Raw genomic sequence first — 22,547 nt, 5'->3', positions numbered from 1 at the left:
ATGGTAGGAAGTCCTTAATGAGTTTGTCTCCAATCTCCTTTTTAAGATTGGGATTTTGGCCATAATGTTCTCCAGGAGCAGGGCTGATCATCGGTGGCAAGATACGGTAGACAAGGAATGAGTCAGAATCTGCACCCTGCGCCCAAGCCAGGGGCAAGGGCCGAGAGGGTGATACAGGTAAAGAGGTAGATTCCAAAGACACAGCTGCACACTAAAGGACATGAGAATGTTCAAAGATGACGCAGGTAACAAATGATGTTGGGCAATCTTGTGAGGCGGAGAGAGGAACACTGAGGGATCAGGTAGCAGTAATAATAGGGGGTGTCAGGTGAGCGGCTGGGCCTCCGCAGGGATCTGTCCCCTGGTGGGAGGACAGTCATCCTGGCCTGAAGCACGGCCAGGGAAGTGTTTGGACATCTTGGACTATATGGTATCTTCTGCAAATCGTGACTGCAGTAGGGGGAGGACATGCTCCTGGAGGCAGAGCCTCGTCCAAACTACCAGCTCCTGTTTACTCTTCCTGCCATGGCCTGGCTCAGAAAAGAGAGTCAGAAATATTTCGTGTGTTATGAGGGACCTCTATGTTTCTGGAACGAGGCTCTTTCTATTTAGTCGCTCAATTGTGAGAACACTTTTCCTTTGGCAAAAAAAGGTGACGAGGAAAGGTCCACTTCTTCATTAATCTCTCTCTTATCTACTCAGTGTCTCAACTTTGGCCGTATTTTCTTGGGCCCTACACAGCAACCACTAAGGAGGGCAGAAACACGTCTTCTGAACTCGTAATTATGTGTAATGCTAGTATCACCATTTTAAGCAGCAAATTCGTGGGCCGTTCCCTTGTCACCATGCTGTCACCTGAATAAAAACATCCTGTTATTTCAGTGCCCTTCCTTGACAAAGTACCACAGAGCTGGGCAACACCTTGAATCACAATGTTGTTGGAAAGGAGCCTATTCAACAGAGTAAGATGGGAGACTCGTACAATGACAGACGTGACCTCGCAGAGACCAGACATGTGCCCAAGAAGATGCTGACACGCTCCCAGGACCCCGTAAAACTCCCTCCTCTTAGCCTGGGTTACTGTCAGTCCTCTTGCCCTCCGCTGCTGAATGCACACCTCAGCTAGTAAGGGGAAAAGACTGCACTCAGGGTTTATAAATAGTCTCAGTTACATAAAGGAAGACGGCGTCACTTTGGATTTCTGTTTACAAGTTGGTGATTTCCCTTTCTCACTTTCAAATAAATGTTCATACTATGGAATGGGCTCATTAACGAGAGGATCAAAATCCAGGAGGAAGATATGAAAAACAAATAAGTCACACGTAATTATACTATTCAGTGATAACCACTGTTAATATTTTGATTTTTTGCTAACCTTTCTTCATACATGTTTGCTTCTTTATACACATATCTTTCTTAACAGTCACTTTTTCTTCTGTAGAGCAAAATCTATTAGAACAGAAAAATATAGCTAGATCCGTTTTTGCTATCACTAGGAAAAAAGTATTTTCTGTTTATTATATACAAGGCAGAAGCAACCACAGTGTCTTCTGTTTAGACAGAAGGGGGAGAGGTTTTCAAGAGAAACATCTTAAACAATGAGATCTGGGTATTTCCTAAGCTCTATTTCAAAAGCAATTTGTACTGTGTGTCTAAAACATACTAACTCAAATAAAAGGAGGATTTTATTATAAAGCAAGTGACTTACTTTTTGTATAGATTCCGAATACACCCAATAAACTAGGAAACCCTGAATTTAAGAATTGCAACATAAATGTACAGGTCTCTAAATAAGTGGTCCTGGAGTCTGTAACTGGTCCACACACTTGCAGATCGGCCATGCTAATGATCTAGAAGATACCAGAATCTTTCTGGGTAGTTAACAATAGACTTGCATATGACGACTGCTAACTTCTGTGTAATTCTGGTTTGCTTTTCAAGTGTATTGTGCCACACTTATCTCGATAAATATAAAGAGGGAACTGGACATCAACTGGAAGTTGTCTTTAAAATCATAGAAAAAAGGGGGAAAAACAGCATTAACAAAGTCAACTGACAAACTAGGAGGAAAAAATTATAACTTATATCAAAGACAAGGGTAACTGGCATATTTAGAGAGTAAAAAAATAAAAGACCAAACCTCCTCACCTCTCCTCCCTGTAAATGGGCAAAGGATATCCAGCCGGGCCTTCAATAAAAGAAAGGCAAGTAACCAATGAATATATGAAAAGATCCTCAGTGGTTTTGCTTAGTTGAAACTTGGGGAAACTTTGGGAAATATATTAGGTCTTGAGTTTCTGAAAAAGTACATTTTAAACAAGGGCTAGAAATTAACTGATGGGAATTGGCCTTTCTTAGAATTAAAATTCCCTACCACAAGAAAAAAATGTAAATTCCTTTATCCCCCCAGAATGCAGTAGGTCAGTAAGTATTGTGATTAACCAGTATCTGATGACCATGCCATTGAATTTCAAGGAATTCATGAGATTTTTTTGCCTGTGACATCAGTGATCCATGGGAAATACTGCTTCTACTAACTATGGGTAAAATACTGACCTGTCTAACTTCATTTGCATTGTTGAGTAATTCTGTTAACCTCTGGCCTTACATTTTTCATCCAAGAAGCAGGTCTCCAAGATTATTCTTAGTGCTAACAATCTAATTTTGTTTCTCATTTCCTTTTTGTGTACACGTAATTGTGAGGTGTAAGTTAAAGTCTATGACATTTAAATGGTATGTTCTATTTTCTCACTACAATGGGATAGGAATAAAAGATTTTTTTTCCTTCTAAATCTATGTCTGGAACATGGTTTGTAATATATTTACTTTTTAAAGCCTTCAAAAGCCAAGAGGAAACAAAATGAACATGCTTTCCTTCTGAGAAGTGCCGCCATCTCTGCACCTCCTGGTTTCAGAATCCCTCCCTGCGTGGGGTGTGGCTTATCACTGGAATGTTCTTGCCAGTAACAGCTAAATATGAAGGTCAACTGTCTGGCAGGTGCTCACCAGGTACAAACGGAGGTGGCACAGCTCCCAGGGCCAACATCAAAAAGATGGCTTATCTTTGCTCTGTTTAGGCAGTCTCTTTCAGCGTTTCACAGCTAACCTAGTGTGTAATTAATTCACTGTGACCGTGGAAAGCCTTTTCTGAGAGTCCTCACAGGCCCATTTCTCTGAAAAGCATGATGGAAATACACTAATTTAGGAGGCCAAGAAGCATCTGGCATTCAGATTAATTTTACACAAGTTGGCCTCTGTTTGATAACATCCCCACACCCCTCCCTCCACCCTAGTGCCATTCATGAGGCCTTAAAGGAGATCTAGCACACAGCTTCAAACCTGCTGGACACACAGGCATACTCTCCATGCTCTCCTCTTTGTCACTTGGGCGGGGTGACAAAAATCTTTAGGGGAGTTGCAGGCACCAGGAGCCTTTACTGCCCAAACTCACTCAAAGCCTTGGCTCTTGAGTTCTATTCCTGTCCAGGCTACAGGATGTTCAATGTCAACACTCTCCCTTTGAACTAAGTCACTGAAATGATCTCAAGGCTAAGGGACAGACAGTAGCTCCACTTCCTATCACAGCTCGCACTGCCTGAGACAGGACGTTTTCTGGGCAGACAGTTGTAGCTCCCTCCTTTAGAGACAAACCCCACCATGTTCCTACTGTCTAAGATTATTAAAACAAAATCTCTCAGAATCTTCCCAGCCCTTATTTGGTAAATCCATGCTGGGGGAGAACAGGCAGAGACAGGTTAGAGGCATTTGACAGCAACACCCATTTATTTCATGCAGTATTCATAGGCATTTATTATGCACCTACGAGAGACCTAGAACTGTCTTAGCACTGGAGCTACAGCAGGAAAACTCTATCCCTGTGTCAAGGAGCCTGTTCGGAAAAATACGGAAAAGGGCTCCAAATTTCCAATGGAGCCTTTATTGGGGCAAGTGAAAATAAATTACTCTATGTGAAATTATCCAATTATATTTAGAGTGTCTTGCCAGTAACAGCTAAATATGAAGATCCCCCAGTACAGATTTTACTGATTGAAAGAAATTTCCAGTAAAACCCCAATTCTTGACTCTAATCTAGTTTGTGTAACTAGGAAACCAAACTCCTGCCATACTTTGCCACCTTTTAATTTACGCATGAGAATAAAAACTTACTTCTAAGACTAGAAATAGATGGGAAAGTATTTTCATCTTACTGAGATGTAACTGACATATACCGTTGTATACAGATGGTGGCTGAGAAAAAGAGACTCTCTGTTTTCACAGTTAAGTGTCAACATTGGACAACAGAACATTTCTGTTATATAACTCTTTGTAACAGTAATAACAGAAATAATCCCCCCTGATTTTCTCACTCAATCTCTCCTTAATTATACCTCCTTTAAGTCAGTGTTGTGATGGAGTGTGTGGATTTTTTTTTTTTTTAGAGATTTATTTATTTATTTATTTGACAGAGATCACAAGTAGGCAGAGAGAGAGAGAGGGGGAAGCAGGCTTCCCGCCCAGCAGAGAGCCTGATGTGGGGCTCGATCCCAGGACCCTGGGATCATGACCTGAGCCGAAGGCAGAGGCTTTAACCCACTGAGCCACCCAGGAGCCCTGAGTGTGTGGATTTTTGACAGTGAGATGTTTTAGGTATTATTTCCATACCTTTTGTTTCATAGGCCATCAAGAATCCAAACATTGTGTTGTTCTGGGAAAAGAGGCAATTCCATGGTTTGATGAACCCACAAAGTTTTTAGTACCTCTCAGGTACAGAAATCTTTAAAATATACAGAGAGTTTTGTAATTCCAGAAGATGCATTTGAGGTTAATACAGAAAGCTTACCTTTCCCCAGCATTCTGTTATACCCTAATTCTGTGTGATGTGGGATCAACCCGAATCATTCTATGAACAAAATAGTAGTTGATACATAGGTTGGACTGAAAATTTTTCTTCCTCTCATTCCTAAAACACAGGGTCAATATAGAAAACTGAAAAGCATAAAGAAAATGAAATACCCATAATCCTATCACTGACAGTTAATTTTAAACTAATTGCTCTATGAGAATGCTGAAGGCAAACATTTATTTGGAGTCAGTTATTTTTTTTTAACTTACATATATATTGTAGTTTCTCACATAGATTTTTTAAACTCCTGCTGCATAGATGTTCATAAAACCACCTATTAAAAATTCCTTGTTCTTTGGCTAGACACTGAAGATTTATTTATTTTTTCCAAAATTATACATCTTTGGTCACAGCTCTGATGATTTCTTTGGGATAAAGTCCAAATGCAACCGGTGGTTTAAAAGTCATGGCCATTTAAAAACAACATACGAAAAAGTTAAATTGAAAGCCGAAGTTTGAAGGTGTTGGTCCCCCCAATACATTTACTCACACTGGCTGACATTTGTCGTTCTTTGCCAGCTAATGGGAAGAAAATGTCAATTCCTTTTGTGTACTCTTTTAATACAGGTTGTGACTTTTTTTTCCCCTCTTCTTAGTCATACAGGTTTAGTCAGAATGCTACAAACAGATCTGGCTCATTTCCTCTTGATTTTCCACTGAGAGACTGGGTCATCAGGAAATTTCCCCTCTTATGGATTCCTCTCCATCCCAACAATAACGGCTTTAATTAAAGCACTTCCAGGAGATGGGCAATTAATACACCCTGTCCTTACCTTTCTCATGCATCTTTTTCCCCTCTTCAATAAAGCATTTAGTTGCTCAAGGGCAAGGATCCCAGAGAGGTGAGGCCCCAAATGCTAATGAATAATTCATCTACCTTGCTTTACTTGAGGGGCTGGGAGTGCAGTGGCCAAACCTTTGAGATTCTGAAATCTATCAGGCCTCCAGAGGATCCCAGAGCAGATGCTGAGAGCCCCGCAAATCACAAGCACTGTCCCTCCATATGCTCGACTCATGCCAACTCTTGAAACAAGGGCAGGGAGTCCGGGCAGTTCGGAGGCCCCAAAACACACAGCAGCCTGGAGGGGTGCGGCCCCACGACGACCCGCTGCCTGGCCTTAGGTTTCTAGTTTCAGGTCGCTGTGCTTTTCGCTCAGTGAGGCGTTCGGTTCCGGAGAAGGGACAAAGAGGACCCCGCCAGCTCTGCTTCCCTTCGCACCCTCCTGAGTCCGGGCGGTGAGCCCGCCGAGCCCCGCAAGCCGCCGGGGACGTCGGGTCAGTGCGCAAGGGATCGTCGCAGGGCCGCCTGGCACCCGCGGAGACGACCGAACAGCTCTGCGACCCCGCAGCCCGACCCTCTCCTTCCCACGCCAGGTTCCAGAGGTCAGTAGGTCCCCACCCAGGCCCCGCCCCCGAGAGCCGGCTGGCCCCGCCCACTTCGGGAAGGAGAGTACTTCCGCCCAAACCGCGCTGAGGCCACGCCCCCGCGGCGGGCTCCTGACACCCGGCCACTCGGGATTGTTGCGTCGGCCCCCCAAACCTGGGAGGGTGTCGCTTGGCGGACTCTCAGGTTCCCGCGGGTCTCCGGGAAGATGACGGTGTCCTGCGCGCCGTACGTCGCCCGTTGCTTTCACCCCGAAAAGCGCTTTTCTTGGCGCCTGGTCGGGGTCCTTCTGGTGGCCCCAGTGCTCCTGCTCTCTCTGAACTCCGGTAAGAGTCTGGAGAGGCTGTGCCCTCTGGCGGTGAGCAGACACGTTTGCTCGCCGTGAGAACCCCAGTGTCAGGCACACAGTGGCGGTGGAGAAATAGTTGCTAAAATTTATCAGGAGTGGCAGAACAAACATACTGCTCGTGAATACGTTATAACCCAAAAGAAGTGCTCTGGGGGAAAGGAGCTTGACCCTCTGATAGCATTTACCAATCACTAGGGGCCCCTGGTGGGCCAAACTCCGCCTCTGTGGGGCTTCTGTACTTACTATTCCCTCAGACTTGGAACATTCTCCTCTGGCTCCTTCTTATCTCTCAAGCTCAGTAGAGGTGTCAGCCCCTCAGGAGGCCCCTCTCTGACCACCCTATCTCAGACAGACACACGCACACCAGCTCAAATCCCCCCTGACTGGGAGTCACCCCTGCAAACATGTTTTCTGCTCTCCCCATGAGAATGTAGAGAGCTTCTCTGTCTTGTCACACTTGCGGTTCCAGATTTGCAATTTTTTGCCCAGTGTCAACACGCTTGTATAAGTATTGAGTACCAGAAAATGAATTATAATAATTATATAGATATAAATAATATAAATTAAATAAATAATATAACGAAGCTGGGGCTTAGAGTGCCAGAAACCAGTCCTCCCGCTTCCAGGAGGAAGGTTCTTTAAACACCTGTCCTCAGGATGGCCTTTCTGCGGTGCCTAAGCTAAGTCAGGGGAAGCTGACCATCACAGAGGCTCTGTCTTCCCTGTTCTGTAGAATCTGTAGAGCTCACCATACTCTAATCTTGCTTGTTCCCGATCATGAAAAAGTTCATTTCTGTGGGGGGAGTAGCGTGGGGAGGGACCAGGGGCAATAAAAAGAAAACAAAAAAATGTTTTAAAAAAGGATCAAGTTTAGATGAGCCTTGGAGCTCACGTTGGATGTTGTTTGGAAGAGAGAAAATAAAATGACTGGGCTGCAACATGGAAGGTAGCAAAACTTAAAAATGCAGAAAAGGAAACACAAAACCAAGTTGAAAGTTCAAAGGTAAAATCAGGATAGGTATGAAATTAGAGAAAGTATAAATGAGCCTCCTTATGTCGGGCAGGGAAAATACGGGACTAGAATACACATTCAGTTCTGAAGCAGCTCACAGGCCAGAAGTAGGTTCGTAAGCAGGCAGCATTGTGCCTGGAGGCTTCCCATCTCAGAGGGAGGTAGTTGACGGCTGCATGAGATGGCAGAAGCCAACATTCGTCCAATTCAGAACCAGTCTCATTCTTCTAGAAGGGGTCTGCGTTTTGGACAAAACCCACCACCTCCTGCTGTGAGTGATGTCTCTTTTACATCTTTTCTTTCTCTCTGGTGGATGAAGCCAGGATAGATCCATTAAGTGTTTACAGGGTAGTTTCTTACTTCCTTACTCTACAGGTTATAATGCAAAGAGAGCAGTCCTTATCTGGTCAGTTGCTGGGTCACCAGAATCCTGGGAGTTAGGCAACAGAGGAAATCCTGTAGCCAGGTCTTTCTGGCCAAAGCTTAAAGATGATGCTTTTCAGTATTAGATGCATCCCAGTATATTCTTCAGCGAGGTGTTCTGTTGGACACCAGTGGTCCTTTGAGTGCCAGATGGTTTTGCCCAGCTCCTCTGAGGGACATGCTGTGCTTGGTGTTATGGCCTCATGGGCCATAACAGGGGAACTATTGAACACAGAAACCCGTGATAGTGACTGAGCGATCCATGCGGAGGACAGTCCAAGAGGAGGCCACTGGGCACTGCCTCCCCGGGGAAGCAGATGGTGCTTGCTAGAGGAGTGGTTGAGTGGATTCAGTATAAGAAGACAGGAGTTGAGTGGGGGTTGCAGCTGAGCAGGAAGGAAGGATGTTTAGAGCAGAGGGGAGCAGTGTGATCAGAGGCTTAGAGCTGTGACGTGGCTGGGGGCTCCCAAGGACCGTGGAGCTGCCCGGTGTGGCAGCTGGAGGACAAGGGAGGCAAGGGAAAGGCCAAGGACTAGAACACAGAGCCAATCACTGTGAAAAGCAACAGGATAGTGAGGAATGAACAATCCCTATCATTAAAATTCAGGCTTGATGTTGTTATCTGTCCCTTCAGGGCACTTGAGCCCTTTTGTTTGACTTAGCACACAGCAAATCTAAACCAGGGTTCCTTTAATTTCTCCAGACTCGGTAGAAGACCATTTCTTGAGGATGGCATTGCAGGGTGTTGGTGTAAGCGTGGGAGGGTTTCAGGTGAGTGTGGTGAGAAGCAGTGTCCGTAGGGGAAGCAGGAAATGGATCTGGCTGCTGGAGATGTTGGCTTGGGCCAGTGACTTAACCTACTGTGCCTTACCTGGCCCATCTTAGAGAGGGGGCAATAGTGCCCAACCCGTAGGATGAGTATGAAGACAAGTTAAATTGTGCTTAAAATAGTAGTATAGGGGGGCACCTGGGTGGCTCAGTGGGTTAAAGCCTCTGCCTTCGGCTCAGGTCATGATCCCAGGGTCCTGGGATCGAGCCCCGTATCGGGCTCTCTGCTTGGCAGGGAGCCTGCTTCCCCCTCTCTCTCTGCTTGCCTCTCTGCCTACTTGTGATTTCTCTCCGTCAAATAAATACATAAAATCTTTAAAAAAAAAAAATAATAGTATAGGTCATTTCCCTGAGCACCTCTCCTTCTGATTGTTTTTGATGGGCAAAGCAAATAAAGGACTGCATGTATTATCTGATTGAAATCCAGGTACAAATCTAGAGCTTTTCACTAAAGAATCCTAAGGGGAGAGGGGAATGATAATGAAGGCAATACAAAAAAATTCAACTACGAGTAGGGCTTGCAACCTAATCTTGGCGTTCCGAGGCAGATTACTATGTGCATTTTGCGGGGAGAAGTAAAAATAATTGAGGAACATCTGACATTGCCATCTCCCTCCAGTTCCTGTTACCGTGATGATGATCACTGACTGTCCTTGGAAAATTGTAGTCTAATGGATGTACAGAATGGAGGTAGGGAATTGATAAAGTTAAACCATATATCAGGACCCACGAAATGGAGACCCAGTGACTTGGCCCACATCACAGATTTAACTCTAAGTCTGCCCGCACTTATGGGAAACAATTGTCAGGGACACCCAGCATACCCCAATCACCATCCTCAAAGCTTAGGGGACTTTCTTGAGGAATTGGGCTGGCTAACCTTATAAGGAAATCTCCAGTCTCCCAGCCAATCATGCCCTGTTTCTGAGTTTCCTCTTGGAAAGCTCTATAAATCTCCTTCTCGCTCCAAATCCCTCAGGAATAGTGCTCCAGAACATGAAAGTCACCACATTCCCTCAATCTGTGGATTGTGTTCCCTTGAATAAAGGACATCCAACTCAAAAAAAAAAAAAAAAAAAAAAAGACGGAGGTAGTGCTGGATGTTTGCTATTTCTAAAATTATTAATACTATCACCACTATTGTTTTAAGATACAAGATGTAGAGTCTTCAGTTACTGTACTTCGGAAAAAATAAAATCCCCATTATTTGGAGTTCTCCTTTGATCATGTTAAAATGCTCTTTCTAAGAATAGCAATAATGGAAAATGGGGTCAAAATAAAACAAGAAAGCATAAATATTTTGACATGAAAGAAATCAAATACCTGATTAAGGGAAAGAGCTATCATTCAACCAATGAAAAAAAGTTGAAGACAGGCATAAAACAACAAAGAAAAAAATTATGATTTGCGGGTATCTTTGGAAGAAGTTGGCTGAGCAGAAAAGGATGTAAGCTTTGGTCTAAGAGTGTCTGGAACTGACAGCGGCGCTCATTCAGCTGTGGCGGTTGGTGTTACAGGTGCAGTGAGGTGCCCCCCATAGTCCTCAGAGGTAACAGTCTGGTTGGGAGCAGAGACAATGACGAGTCCCGCTGTGGGGTAGTCTGTGGATGAAGTAAATGTGGATCGCGAGGAAACTCACCCCTGTTGTTTTCTAAAGATTTTATTTATTTGTCAGAGAGAGAAAGCACAAGCAGGGGGAGCGGCAGGCAGAGGGAGAAGCAGGCTTCCCGCAGAGGAGGGAGCATGATGCCGAACTCCATCCAAGGACCTTGGGATTATGACCTGAGCTGAAGGCAGAAGCTTAACTGGCTGAGCCACCTGGGTGTCCCTTAACCCAGTTTTTTGCTGACACATGTCAAGAGCCACAAGAAGTGGCCTGTCAGCTGAAACTGAAAGATGAGTGGGTGAGAGGAGTGCGGGGTCTCTGGTCAAAGCTGAAGTTAATTGAGGCAGGGAGGTCCGGAATGCTGACATAATTGAGGTCATTTAATGGACACTGCCAGGAATTGAATAGGGCTTGAGAATAGGATGTAAGAGTGAGCAGAGTCCCGGTAATGACGGGCTTTACAAGACTACCAGCCATGATAGGGAGCCCTAGACATTGTCATGAGGGCATTGGGAAGTCATTGAAAGATATCGGACTTGGAAGAGCTTTGGTCACTGTGTCCTATCAGCATGACTCTGGCAGCAGTGTGAAACATGAAATGAATGAAAGGTGGTGACGTGGCTAAGGGGGCCGGTTCAGAAACACTGGTAGCACTCTAGAGAAGAAATGGCAGTGGTTTGAACTGGAGGGAAAGGTGGAATTAGAGGGACAGAATAGGCATTTGAGTTGTGAAAACTCTCTTGTTTGCTGGGCAAGAGGTCACACTCTGGCTTCCTAATGTTATCTGAGAGAGCATGACACTTTCCAGATGGAACCAAACTCAAGTCCATCTGCCTGATGCAAAGCAAAACCAATCACGGAGACATTAGATATGCAGCAAGGAAAGTTTATTTGAGAAGCAACCAAAGGAGGCAGGAGTGCAGGCCTGAAACCCCACCCCCTCTCTGAAGGGAGAGAGGACAGTGTTTTTGTAATCATAAGGGTTGAGATTATATACATATTTATGAAAAGAGCAGGGAAATTTAACAACTTATTCAAGAGGAAAGATGGAACTTGTACATTGAGTGTCCTGCATGCATACATCCCGTGTTCCCTTTGGGGTGGATACCTGAGTATCCATCAGAAGGGGGAAGAATTTAGTCTCTGACCTCACGAAGTTATCTCAGGGCAAGGAGAAGGGGCTCCAGGCCTGCGCTGAGAGCCAGTATAACCTGGATTGGATCTTGGACTCCTTATCTAGGGTAAAGAATGCACAGCCTTGCTTGCTCATAGACTGGACCCATATCTGTTTGTTGACCTTGATTCCCAGGCTTCTGCAGTAACAGCTCATGAGTTCGTTAGTAGGGTCTGAGAAGACACAATAGCTGATTAGGGAGAAACAGTTCTTTGGGGAAAAAAAAAAAAGTATAAACTTTCTTCTAGTTTCAATCTCATTAACCCTATGGGGTACATTTTCAGGGAGGCAATTGAATATAAACAGTCCAGCACCTGGGAGAGATCAAGGATGGAGACCAGGATTTGGGACAGCTCTTCTCAGTGGTAATGAGGTCACGGGAGTGTGCACATCCACAGGGATATGCGGAGTGGAGTAACCAGGATTCCCACAGCAACCCATTAGGAGCGTCACATTATCCAATTGGGCAGAAAGAAGGGAGCCAGAGGACAAGCTGCCAAACTGGGTGGTATGCTTTCCTAGAAATCAGGGAGAGAGCTTTTCAGGCAGGAGAGAGCAAAGAAGGATCAATGGCTGCAGAAGTTATAGACAGAGTAACTAATATTACTGGGGAAGAAACTGTTAAATTTACCAAAAACGGAGTCAACTAATGACTTTTTTTTTTTTTTTTGAAGATTTTATTTATTTGACATTGAGAGACCCAGCGAGAGAGAGAACACAAGCAGGGGGAGTGGGAGAGGGAGAAGCAGGCTTCCAGCCGAGCAGGGGGCCCAACATAGAACTTGATCCCAGGACCCTGGGATCCTGACGTGAGCCAAAGACAGATGCTTAATGACTGAGCCCCCCAGGAGCCTCAACTAGTGACTTTGACAGTAATTTGACTGATTTTCATAGGCCCAGAAGTGAGTGGGAAATGAGAACTACAATTGACAGGTGTAAACACAAGAGTCTCTCTCTGAGGTAGCAAAGAAAATTTAAAACTTGGTTGGGTGGCCATAGGAAACATAGTGGGTAGGTCAGGTTTCATTGCAATTCCAGTTTAGGTCGGAGACCATGATTTTCTGAAGGTAGTGTTTTGGGCAGGGCTGTGGGTTTGTGCTGGGGTCAGAGAGTTATTTTAATTTTTGCAAGGCTAGGGAGCATTGTAGGATTTTTGCAAGTGTAGAGGCGAACAGTTGGATTGCTCTATAGTAGAGCACTTTCAATTTCCTGAAATTCCCCTGGAACATTAGGGAATTTTCTGCATGCAGACTGCGGGATTATATAATGGCATCTATTGTTCAAGTATTGTAATGCCCAAAAAAGCAACATTATTTTCCCATAATGATATTGACCAAAATCAATGCAATTTACCTGTCCAAGTCTTTCCTTGAAGTTGCAAGCCATCATCAGACTCCAGAGTTCCAAGATAGTTCTAGCATTTCTGAAGCACCCACTGGATACACAGTGCCATAGAAAAAAGACCTACAATCCCTGACCTCTGGGAAGTTGCGTTCTACGAGGAGACTGAGCCTGAGGTGACGAGTTATCATTAGTTTGTTTCAGACTATGGGAGAGTCACTGGAGCAGGGTGCTGTGTACTACAGAAGGCTTCTTAGAGGAGAGGCGAGTTTTTAAATGAATTTAGAAAAAAGTGGGGGGCGCCCGGGTGGCTCAGTTGGTTAAGCGGCTGCCTTCAGCTCGGGTCATGATTCCAGGGTCCTGGGATCGAGCCCCACATCAGGCTCCCTGCTCAGCGGAGAGCCTGCTTCTCTCTCTCCCTCTCCCTGACGCTCTGCTTACTTGTGCTCTCTCTCTAACTCTCTGTCAAATAAACAAATAAAATATTAAAAAAAAAAAAAAGAAAAAAGAAAAAAGTGGGAAAGGTTGCATACCTATATATTTTAAGATCATAAACATTGATTTTGTCTTTTCAATTTATTGTTGCATGAAAATTCAGCTTATCCCCCATCAAATAAAATGCTGATAGCCTGTTACTTAAAGCAAGCAGGGCACATCCTCCACTCCTCCCACCACCTGGGTAAAAGCACGTAAGTATCATTAAAAGCCTGCCAAGGATCTTTCCATTTATTCTGTATTACCTACATCCTGTCAGACCACAGTCCTTGGCTGGTGCATCAGATAAATACATGTATTTTTTAAAATGCATAAAAAAATACCAAAAAAAATTTCATGTTCTTAATCTCTTATCCCTAGATGCCTGTGGTGAGCCACCAAAATATGAAACTATGTTCCTCAGGAGTGCCCTTAAAAAATATTATGAAGTTGGGGAGGATATATTGTATGAGTGTCTCCCAGGATACATAGCTATGAGCTCTGTCGTGACTTACTGTGAGCAAAATCACTCATGGTATCCTATTGAAGAAGCTTGTTACAGTAAGTAAACAACAACAACAACAACAAAAACCCAAAATTGTATTTTGCTTTCTCTAGAGATTTTTACAAATTTTAGGGTCCATTTTCCACTACTACTTTTTACATTTCTTTTTTTTTTCTTTCATTTTTTTCCCACCACAGCAAGATTTTCTCATGTGAAAATTAGTTTCAGGGAGCAGTATTTTTCCAGTATTTAAGAAATTCCCAGGGGATCTTTTTCTTGGCAATTGTTTACCAGGTTTAATGTGAATTTTAAGTTTGTATACCGGTTAGTTACAGAAAATGATATTGCATTAATTGCAGAGAGTAGTACAGAATTTTGACTTTGATTTAAATCTGTTTTGAAATTGGTGTTAAAAAAAATTTTTTTAAATTTTATTTTAGGGAAAGAATGTAAAACTCCAGTACTCAAAAATGGCGAAGTCTATGCCCCAAATAACTCCTTTCAATTTGAAAATGCAGCTCACTTTTTTTGTAATGAGGGGTAAGTTGCTCCTTAGAGGAAATGAGGTAAATGTTACTAATTCTATTTTTGTTTTGCTCCTCAAGCATTTCCATAAATGTTGCACTTTTAGCCAAACAACCCTTGGGTTTTTTAAAGAGACTGAAAAGATACATAATTAATTCAAAGAAATCAATTCTGAAGGAAAGCAAAATTGTCTCATATTTATATATCTATAATAAGTTTATTGTGAGCATCAAAAATGTAGTAATCACGGTGACTTTATCCTTGGCAAAATGCACCCCATTTAAAATGCCAACTCTCAGATTTGAAGGAGGACTCACAGAAATGTTGTGTTCTTGAAGTCCTCTGCTTCCTCACTTATATTGATGGTTCTCTCCATTACTGTGAACTGGGTACTGAAGTCGCCAACTAGTAGGAATTACTATTATGTAGAAATGCATATTTCTTTGTTCGATTCTGTCAGGTTTTGCTTCATATGTTATGGTGGTAGTTATCAGGTGGCATAAATATTTACAACTGTTAAATCTTCTTACTGTATAAACCCTTTGTTGATGTATAATGTCCTTTGTCTCTTATAACCTTTTTTGATTTACAGTCTGTTTGGTCTGATATTAGTATAGTCAACCTTACTGTCTTTTGGTTACTATTTGTTAAAATATCTTTTTTCAGTCCATTTACTTTCAACCTGTTTTGTCCTTGGATCTGAAAGTGAGTCTCTTGTAGTAGCATATAGTTAGATCATGTATTTTCATCCATTCTACCAATCTCTGTGTTTCGATTAGAGGGTTTTAATCCATTTAAATTTGAAGTAATTACTGATAAGGAGTCAATTACTTTTGTCATTGTGCTATTTGTTTTCTGTATGCCTTATAGCTTTATTCTGGCCCTCATTTCCTGCATTAGTGTCTTTTTTTGTTTATTTGACTTTTTGTATTGAAATGTTTAAGTTCCTTTCTCATTTCCTTTTATGTATATTCTATGGCTATTTTCTATATGGTTATCATGGGGATTATATTTAATATCCTAAAGTTATAACACTCTAATTTGAATTTGTACCAGTTTAATGTCATAACATACAAAAACTCTGATCCTTTAGAACTCCACTACCACCCCCTTTGATTGTTTATTATACAAAATTACATCTTTCTACATCGTGTGCTCCAAAACATAAACTAATCTTACTTTTAAATTAGTCCTTTAGATTATGTAGAAAACAAGATTTGGAGTTAAAAACCAAAGTTACAGTAACACTGTGTTTTACATTTCTGTTTTTTCTTCCCTTTAATGTATTAGTCTCTTAGGTTATAAAGAAAACAAAAATTGCACTTATACAATAATATAAGCTGTTATAATTACCAATGTATTTACATTTAATGAGATATTTATTTCTCCATATGACTCAAAGATACTTTCAGCGTCCTTTCATTTCATCTTGGAGGACTCCCTTGAGCATTTCTTCCCTCTTAAAGGGGACATCTAGTGGTCACTGAGTCCCTCAGCTTTTGTTATAAAGTCTTGGTTTCCTCTTCACTTTTGAAAGGTAGTTTTCCCAGATTGATGTTTATTGGTTGACAGTTTTTTCCTTCTAGCACTTTTTGGAGTATACTGTCCCACTATCTTCTGGCCTTCAAAGCTTCTGATTAGAAATCTGCTGATAATATTATTGAGGCTCCCTTGTATAATGACTCACTTCTCTCTTCCTGCCTTTGAGACTCTCTTTTTGTCTTTGTCTTTTGAAAGTTTATTACCTGTCTTAGTTACTCTTGGAGTTCATTTTTCCTGGAGGTTGTTGAGCTGCTTGGATGTTTATATTCACGTCTTTCATCACATTTGGGATGTCAACCATGAGCTATTCTCTCCGCCCCTTCCTGTCTTTCTTATCCTTTTGGGACTCCCACAATGTATATGTTGGTCTATTTAATGGTGTCCTACAAGTCCCTTTGGTTCTGCTCACTTTTCTTCACTCTTTTTTCTTTCTTTTCCTCAGACTCAATAATTTCTGTTGTTCTAGCTTCATGTTCACTTATTTCTTCTGGTGCTCAAATCTGCTTTCAGTGCCTCTAGTGAATTCTTTGTATCCCAGTTATTTTACTTTTATGCTCTAGAATTTCTTTTAAGGTTTTCTGTCACCTTATTGACATTCCCATTTCATTCATATATCATTTAATTGACTTTCTCCTGTTCTTCCTTTGAGAAGTTCTTTGAGCATGTTTAAGATAGTTATTTTGAAGTTATTTTGAAGTCTCTGTCTAGCAGATCTGCCATCAGATCTTTTTCAGAAACAGTTTCTGTTGATTTATTTTTTTTTTCTTCAATGGGCCAAGCTTTCCTGTTTCTCTGTGTATCTTGTAATTTTGTGTGTGTGTGGAATACCGGACATTTGAATTCTTCCCTTTCCCTAGGGCCAATGTTTTATGTTACTGTTCATATTTTTGTGGTTATGGTAGGGTATCTCTGCTGAGGATCAGACTGACCTTTATTTACTGTCAATTTAAAATCAATTTAATTAATGTATAGTCTATTATTAGTTTTAGGGATAGAATTTAGTGATACATCATTTGCATTTAACACCTAGTGCTAACTACACCAAGTGCCCTCCTTCATGCCCATCACCCAGTAACCCCATCCCTCCACCCACCTCCCCTCCAGCAACCCTCCATTGTTTCCTATAGTTAAGAGTATCTTATGGTTTGTCTCCCTCTCTGATTGCATCTTATTTTATTTTTCTTTCCCTTCTCCTATGTTCATCTGTTTTGTTTCTTAAATTCCACATAAGAATGAAATAATAAAATATTTATCTTTCTCTGACTGATTTATTGCACTTAGCATAATACCCTCTAGTTCCATCCATGTTGTTACAAATGGCAAGACTTCATTCTTTTTGATGCTGAGTAATATTCCATTGTCTCTATCTCTGTCTATCTATCTATATCTGTTTCACATCTTCTTTATCCATTCATCTGTCGTTGGACATCTGGGCTCATCCTATATTTTATGAGCCTGACATTTAAACTAACAGTATTTCCAGAGACTTTCCTTGGGCATGCACACTCACTTCTTAATCCACTGAGCCACTCAGGCGCCCCTGCACACTCACTTCTTAATTTTCTTCACATATGCAGTTGGTTTTGAATATTCTAGTCTTTAATGTCTAGCTCTCTGGAGAGGGAAAAAAGTGAAAAATGAAATGGGGAGCAAATAGTCCTGGAGGTTTACATCCCCTGGAAGTCACTTCAGACAGTTAGAAAGGGGCTTACAAGAGTTAGGGGTAGGTATGGCGACAGTGGCTGCCCACCTCTTTGAATGCTTCACTGGGATTGGAAGCAGAATTCAATGATAAGAGCACAGGTCCCCAGTATTTGGAGGACAGGGTCCTTTTTGTGTACCCTGGCTCCCCAGAACTGCTTCTTAGCTGCTCCAGGAACACATACAGAGCTGTCTGCTGTGGGCGGGAGACACTGTGCTAAGGTGATATTGACTGAAATCAATGCATTTTACCTGTCCAAGTCTTTCCTTGGAAGTTGCAAGCCATCATCAGACTCCAGAGCTCCAGAATAGTTCCATCAGGCAGATTCGCCATTGCAGATGTTGTCTGGCTTGGGAGACGGACTGTTAGTGCTTCCTACTCTGTGTTTTCCCAGAATCCTTCCCTAAATACCATAACGTAGCAAAAAGGCAGCTGGATCCTATATAAACCGTTTCACCGACTATTTAATTTGATCGAGTAAAAATACTGGAACATCTAGTGAGTAGTTACATAGAGCAAGCCTGCTAGGCAGACAACAAGTGTAAGGTATAGTCTCTTCTCAAAAAAGTTGTAGCCTTGTTGAGAAACACAATGTATAGAGACGTGTCAAAACAAAATAATAAATCAGAAGTAGCAAATAAATAGAATTATTCATGCTTATTACAGTAAGAGTCCAGCAGGAGAAGAGAATACCATGAATTTAAATTACAAGAGAATATTTCATTGAGTAATATTCCTGAGCTAGCCCCAGAAAAATATTCTTACCTAAAGAATATTAACAAAAGCTAAAAATTGCTCTTTTGTATGTACCAGATGCTAACTCATCTAATCCCGGAAACTATCCCATGAAGTGTGCACTGTTCCCCTTTTCATAGATGAGGAAGCTGAGGAAGGGGACCATTAAGGGACTTGCCTGAGCTCAGACAGAAAGTGAGTCAAAAAGCTGAGACTCAGAGCCAGATAGGCAAGCTCTAGGGCCTAATCTCTCTACTCAGTTTTTTACTGAGAAGAGTGGTGTGAACATAGATGTAGAAATGAATGTGTAATGTGATTGCTGGAGATAGCAAAGAGGCCAGACTGACAGGTACAGCAGATTTATTTAGACATCTTTGCTTTTGGTCAATGAGGGTTCAAATGTAGAAATTCTACTTATTTATTTATTTAGAATTTTTAATTTATTTGACAGAGAGGGAGCACAAGCAGGGGGAGTGCCAAGCAGAGGGAGAGAGAGAAGCAGGCTCCTTGCTCAGCAGGGAGCCTGATGTGGGTAGGGGCCCTGGGATCATGACCCGAGTTGAAGGCAGATGCTTAACCATCTAAGCCACCCAGGTACCCCTAGAAACTCTATTCAATTAATAGCAGATATGGTTAGCACTTTCACTATATGTTATTTGAGAAACTTCTTCCTCAAACTACTGTTGTGTAGAAAAGCAACAATATTAAAATTTTCATTTTTATGTGTATCTTATTAACTAATAGAGAAAACAGTAAGTTTTTCTTTTCTCAGTTATTACTTATCTGGAAAACAAGCTGTAGTTTGTCACCGTCGTGGAGATGATGTGTATTGGGGTGACGAATTACCAACATGTAATAGTAAGTAAATTTTCATTTTAGAATTTAGACAAGCAAGCCTCAATCTTTTGGACCTCAGCTCCCCTTTATGCTTTTAAATTGACAAAGATCCCAAAGAACTTTTCTTTATGTGGGCTGTGCTTATTGATATTCATTATATTGGAATAAAAAATGAAAAGTTTTAAAAATAATTATTCATTCATGTTTAATAATAGTAAGCCCAATACATTAAGATACACAGCATTTTTTAATGAAAAATAAATTTTCTGAAAGAGATACTGAAAATATCGTGATTGTTTTACATTTTTGCAAATCTCTTTAATATTTGGCTTAAAGAAGGACATCTGGATTCAGTCTGTTGTGAAAGCACACAATTTGTAGCCTTGGAAAATTTCACTGTATGTTCATAAGGATGAAAGTGAAGAAAGACAGTATCTTGGCATTATTGTGAATCACTCATTTGAGTGATTCACTCATGTGAATTGATTCACTCATGTGAATTGAGTGATTCACTCATGTAAATCACTCATTCAGCATGTGTGTGTGTGTGTGTGTGTGTGTGTGTGTGTAATTTGCAAATAGATATATTTAAAGAGTTTCTCAACTAGCAGTGAATTTTATTTTTAATCACAAGCATGTCTTCTCATTAAAATTTCAGGACATTTTATGGTGACCAGAACAAAACTTAGCATGGCCTTATAAAGTAATAATAGGTATTTCATTTAGGTATTCAAGAAAATGAGTTTTGTGTTTTGAAAGTTTATTTGTGCGTGGTTTGAATTTGGGATCATTCATTTTCTCATAGAAGCCTAAATAGGTACTAGATTCACAGCTAGCTTATAGAAATTGTTAATGAATTTACTGAAGGTAGTTTGTAAGACTTTATATTGCTTTCTTAACACTTTTCCTTTTGCCCTTTATTTCCTCTTTTTATTTCCTTTTTAAGAGATTTACTGTAATCCACCTAAAAGAATAAAAAATGGAAAATACAGCAATAGTCACAGAACTCTATTTGAATATAATGAATTGATTACTTTTACTTGTAATCCTTCAAATGGACCAGATGAATTTTCCCTTGTTGGAGACAGCAAACTTATTTGTATTGACAATAACAAGTGGAGTAGTAGCCCTCCTCAGTGTAAAGGTAATGATATTTCCATTTATTTCCTTCTTCATTTGTAAATCTTGAACTTGGAATTTTGTAAATAGTTTTATCTGTAAGTAAACAAAACAGTGTGTATGTGCTTCCTCTTCCTGTTAAATTGACTTCCCTTGTAGATTAATACAGGTTCAAGTGAAATCAGTTCTAGTTACAGAGTTCCCTGCTCCTCATCCCACCTGTTCTCAGCATTCTAGTTCATACATGGTGATCTACTATGTATATGCATGAATTATGAATTTTTTTCTTGAAAGAACCCAAAAATTCAACACCTACTGGGTTAAAAATAAGAAAATATTTTTTTATACTACAAGATATCTGAGAGTTCTGGCTACAGAATAAATTGTAAAAGATGAACCCTCTAACCAACAAGATTGAAAAGCTCTGGACAAAACATATTTAAAAAAACAATATTAACAATGAAGAGTAATCACAAACAGAGAGGCACTAGAGGGGATTTGACTCTTAGAAGAAAGGGAGAACTGAATAGCAGCAAAATATTTACTCTTTTTTTCCCTCTTTTTAAAAGATTTTATTTATTTATTACAGAGAGAGAGAAGGATCATGGGTGGGGTAGGGAGAGGGAGAAGCAGGCTCCCCACTGAGCAGGGAGCCTGATATGGGGCTCCATCTCAGGACCCCAAGATCATGACCTGATTCCAGGCACCCCAAAATATTTACTCTTTTCAAGTCCATATAGAACATTCTCTAAAATGGGCATGACAATTTTTAACAAATTTCAAATAATTGAAATTATTCAGAATATATTAAGTCAAGCAGAGAGAGTCAATTATCATATGGTTTCACTTATTTGTGGAGCATAACAAATAGCATGGAGGACATGGGGAGTTAGGAGAAGGGAGTTGGGGGAAATTGGAAGGGGAGGTGAACAATGAGAGACTATGGACTCTGAAAAACAATTTGAAGGGTTTGAAGAGGTGGGGGGGTGGTGGGAGGTTGGGGGAACCAGGTGGTGGGTATTAGAGAGGGCACGGATTGCATGGAGCACTGGGTGTGGTACAAAAACAATGAATACTGTTATGCTAAAAATAAATTTAAAAAATGATTAAAAAAAGAATATATTAACTGATTACAATGGAACGAATGTAGAAATAAAACAGATAACCTAGAAAACCTTCAAATATTTGATAATTATGCAAGACACTTCTGACCAACCCCTGAGTCAAAGAAGAATTCACGAGAGAATTTAGAAAGTATTTTGAATTGAATAAAAATGAAAATATGGCATATCAAAATATCAAATTTGACACATCAGAAACATTGCTTAGAAGAAAATTTATGAAATGAAATAGTTATGTTAGAAAAACAGAAGTCTCAATAATCTATTCTTCTTTTTATTTATTTCTTTCTTTATTTTTTAAGATTTTATTCAGCCACTTGACAGAGACTACAAGTAGGCAGAGAGGCAGGCAGAGAGAGAGGAGGAAGCAGGCTCCCTGCCGAGCGGAGAGTCCGATGTGGGCTTGATCCAAGGACCCTGGGATCATGACCTGAGCTGAAGGCAGAGGCTTAACCCACTGAGCCACCCAGGCACCCCAATAATCTATTCTAAAAAAGAAGAGCAGATTAAACTCAAAACAAGGAGACAAAGGAGATAATATCAGTAGAAGTAAATCAATGAAATTGAAAAGAGAAAATTAATGAAACCAACTCCTGGTTCTTGGAGAAAAATCAGTAAAATAGATAAAGTTATAGCCAGACTGAAAGAAAAAAAAAAAGGAATATACTTTACCAATATCAGGAATGAAAAAGAGGACAACACTAAATATCCTACAGACATTTAAGGGATAATACGGGAATATTATGAAAGCAACTTTTGTGCTTATAAATATGATAACTTATATTTGAAATTGACAAATTCCTTGGAAGACACAAAATACCAACCAAGGCTCGCCCAGAGATATACATAACCTGGTAAGTCATCTTCTTTTTGCCCATATGGGGCTATGCCCAATATGGGGCTTGAACTCACAACTCTGAGATCATGAGTCACATGCTTTACCTACTAAGCCACCCAGGCATCCCTG

The 22,547-nt window shown here is 41.0% G+C and overlaps 2 protein-coding genes across 3 annotated transcripts in view; both read left to right on the top strand.

Moving 5' to 3' along the window:
• The window catches only part of LOC111162350 (complement receptor type 1-like), a 37,646-nt gene extending 35,481 nt beyond the window's left edge, over nucleotides 1–2,165 (top strand). The window contains exon 11 of one of the 2 annotated variants that reach the window (XM_022526714.1): nucleotides 907–2,165. In XM_022526714.1, the coding sequence (XP_022382422.1) occupies nucleotides 907–908 (2 nt within the window). In that variant the 3' untranslated portion in view covers nucleotides 909–2,165. Of the gene's footprint in view, nucleotides 1–882 lie in introns of both variants that reach the window. The other variant, XM_022526712.1, reaches the window with a different exon arrangement.
• Nucleotides 2,166–6,495: 4,330 nt separating this feature from the next.
• LOC111162364 (membrane cofactor protein-like) overlaps nucleotides 6,496–22,547 on the top strand; it is a 30,887-nt gene continuing 14,835 nt past the window's right edge. The window contains exons 1-5 of the mRNA XM_022526735.1: nucleotides 6,496–6,613; nucleotides 13,876–14,055; nucleotides 14,440–14,539; nucleotides 19,276–19,361; nucleotides 20,287–20,484. Coding sequence (XP_022382443.1) covers nucleotides 6,496–6,613; nucleotides 13,876–14,055; nucleotides 14,440–14,539; nucleotides 19,276–19,361; nucleotides 20,287–20,484 — 682 coding nt within the window. The remainder of the gene's footprint in view (nucleotides 6,614–13,875; nucleotides 14,056–14,439; nucleotides 14,540–19,275; nucleotides 19,362–20,286; nucleotides 20,485–22,547) is intronic.

This window comes from Enhydra lutris, unplaced genomic scaffold (genome assembly GCF_002288905.1).
Source record: "Enhydra lutris kenyoni isolate GAN:26980312 unplaced genomic scaffold, ASM228890v2 scaffoldscaffold91, whole genome shotgun sequence".
Lineage (NCBI taxonomy): Eukaryota > Metazoa > Chordata > Mammalia > Carnivora > Mustelidae > Enhydra > Enhydra lutris.
Note: the sequence above shows the minus strand (reverse complement) of the source record. Positions and strands in the feature narration are given on the sequence as shown.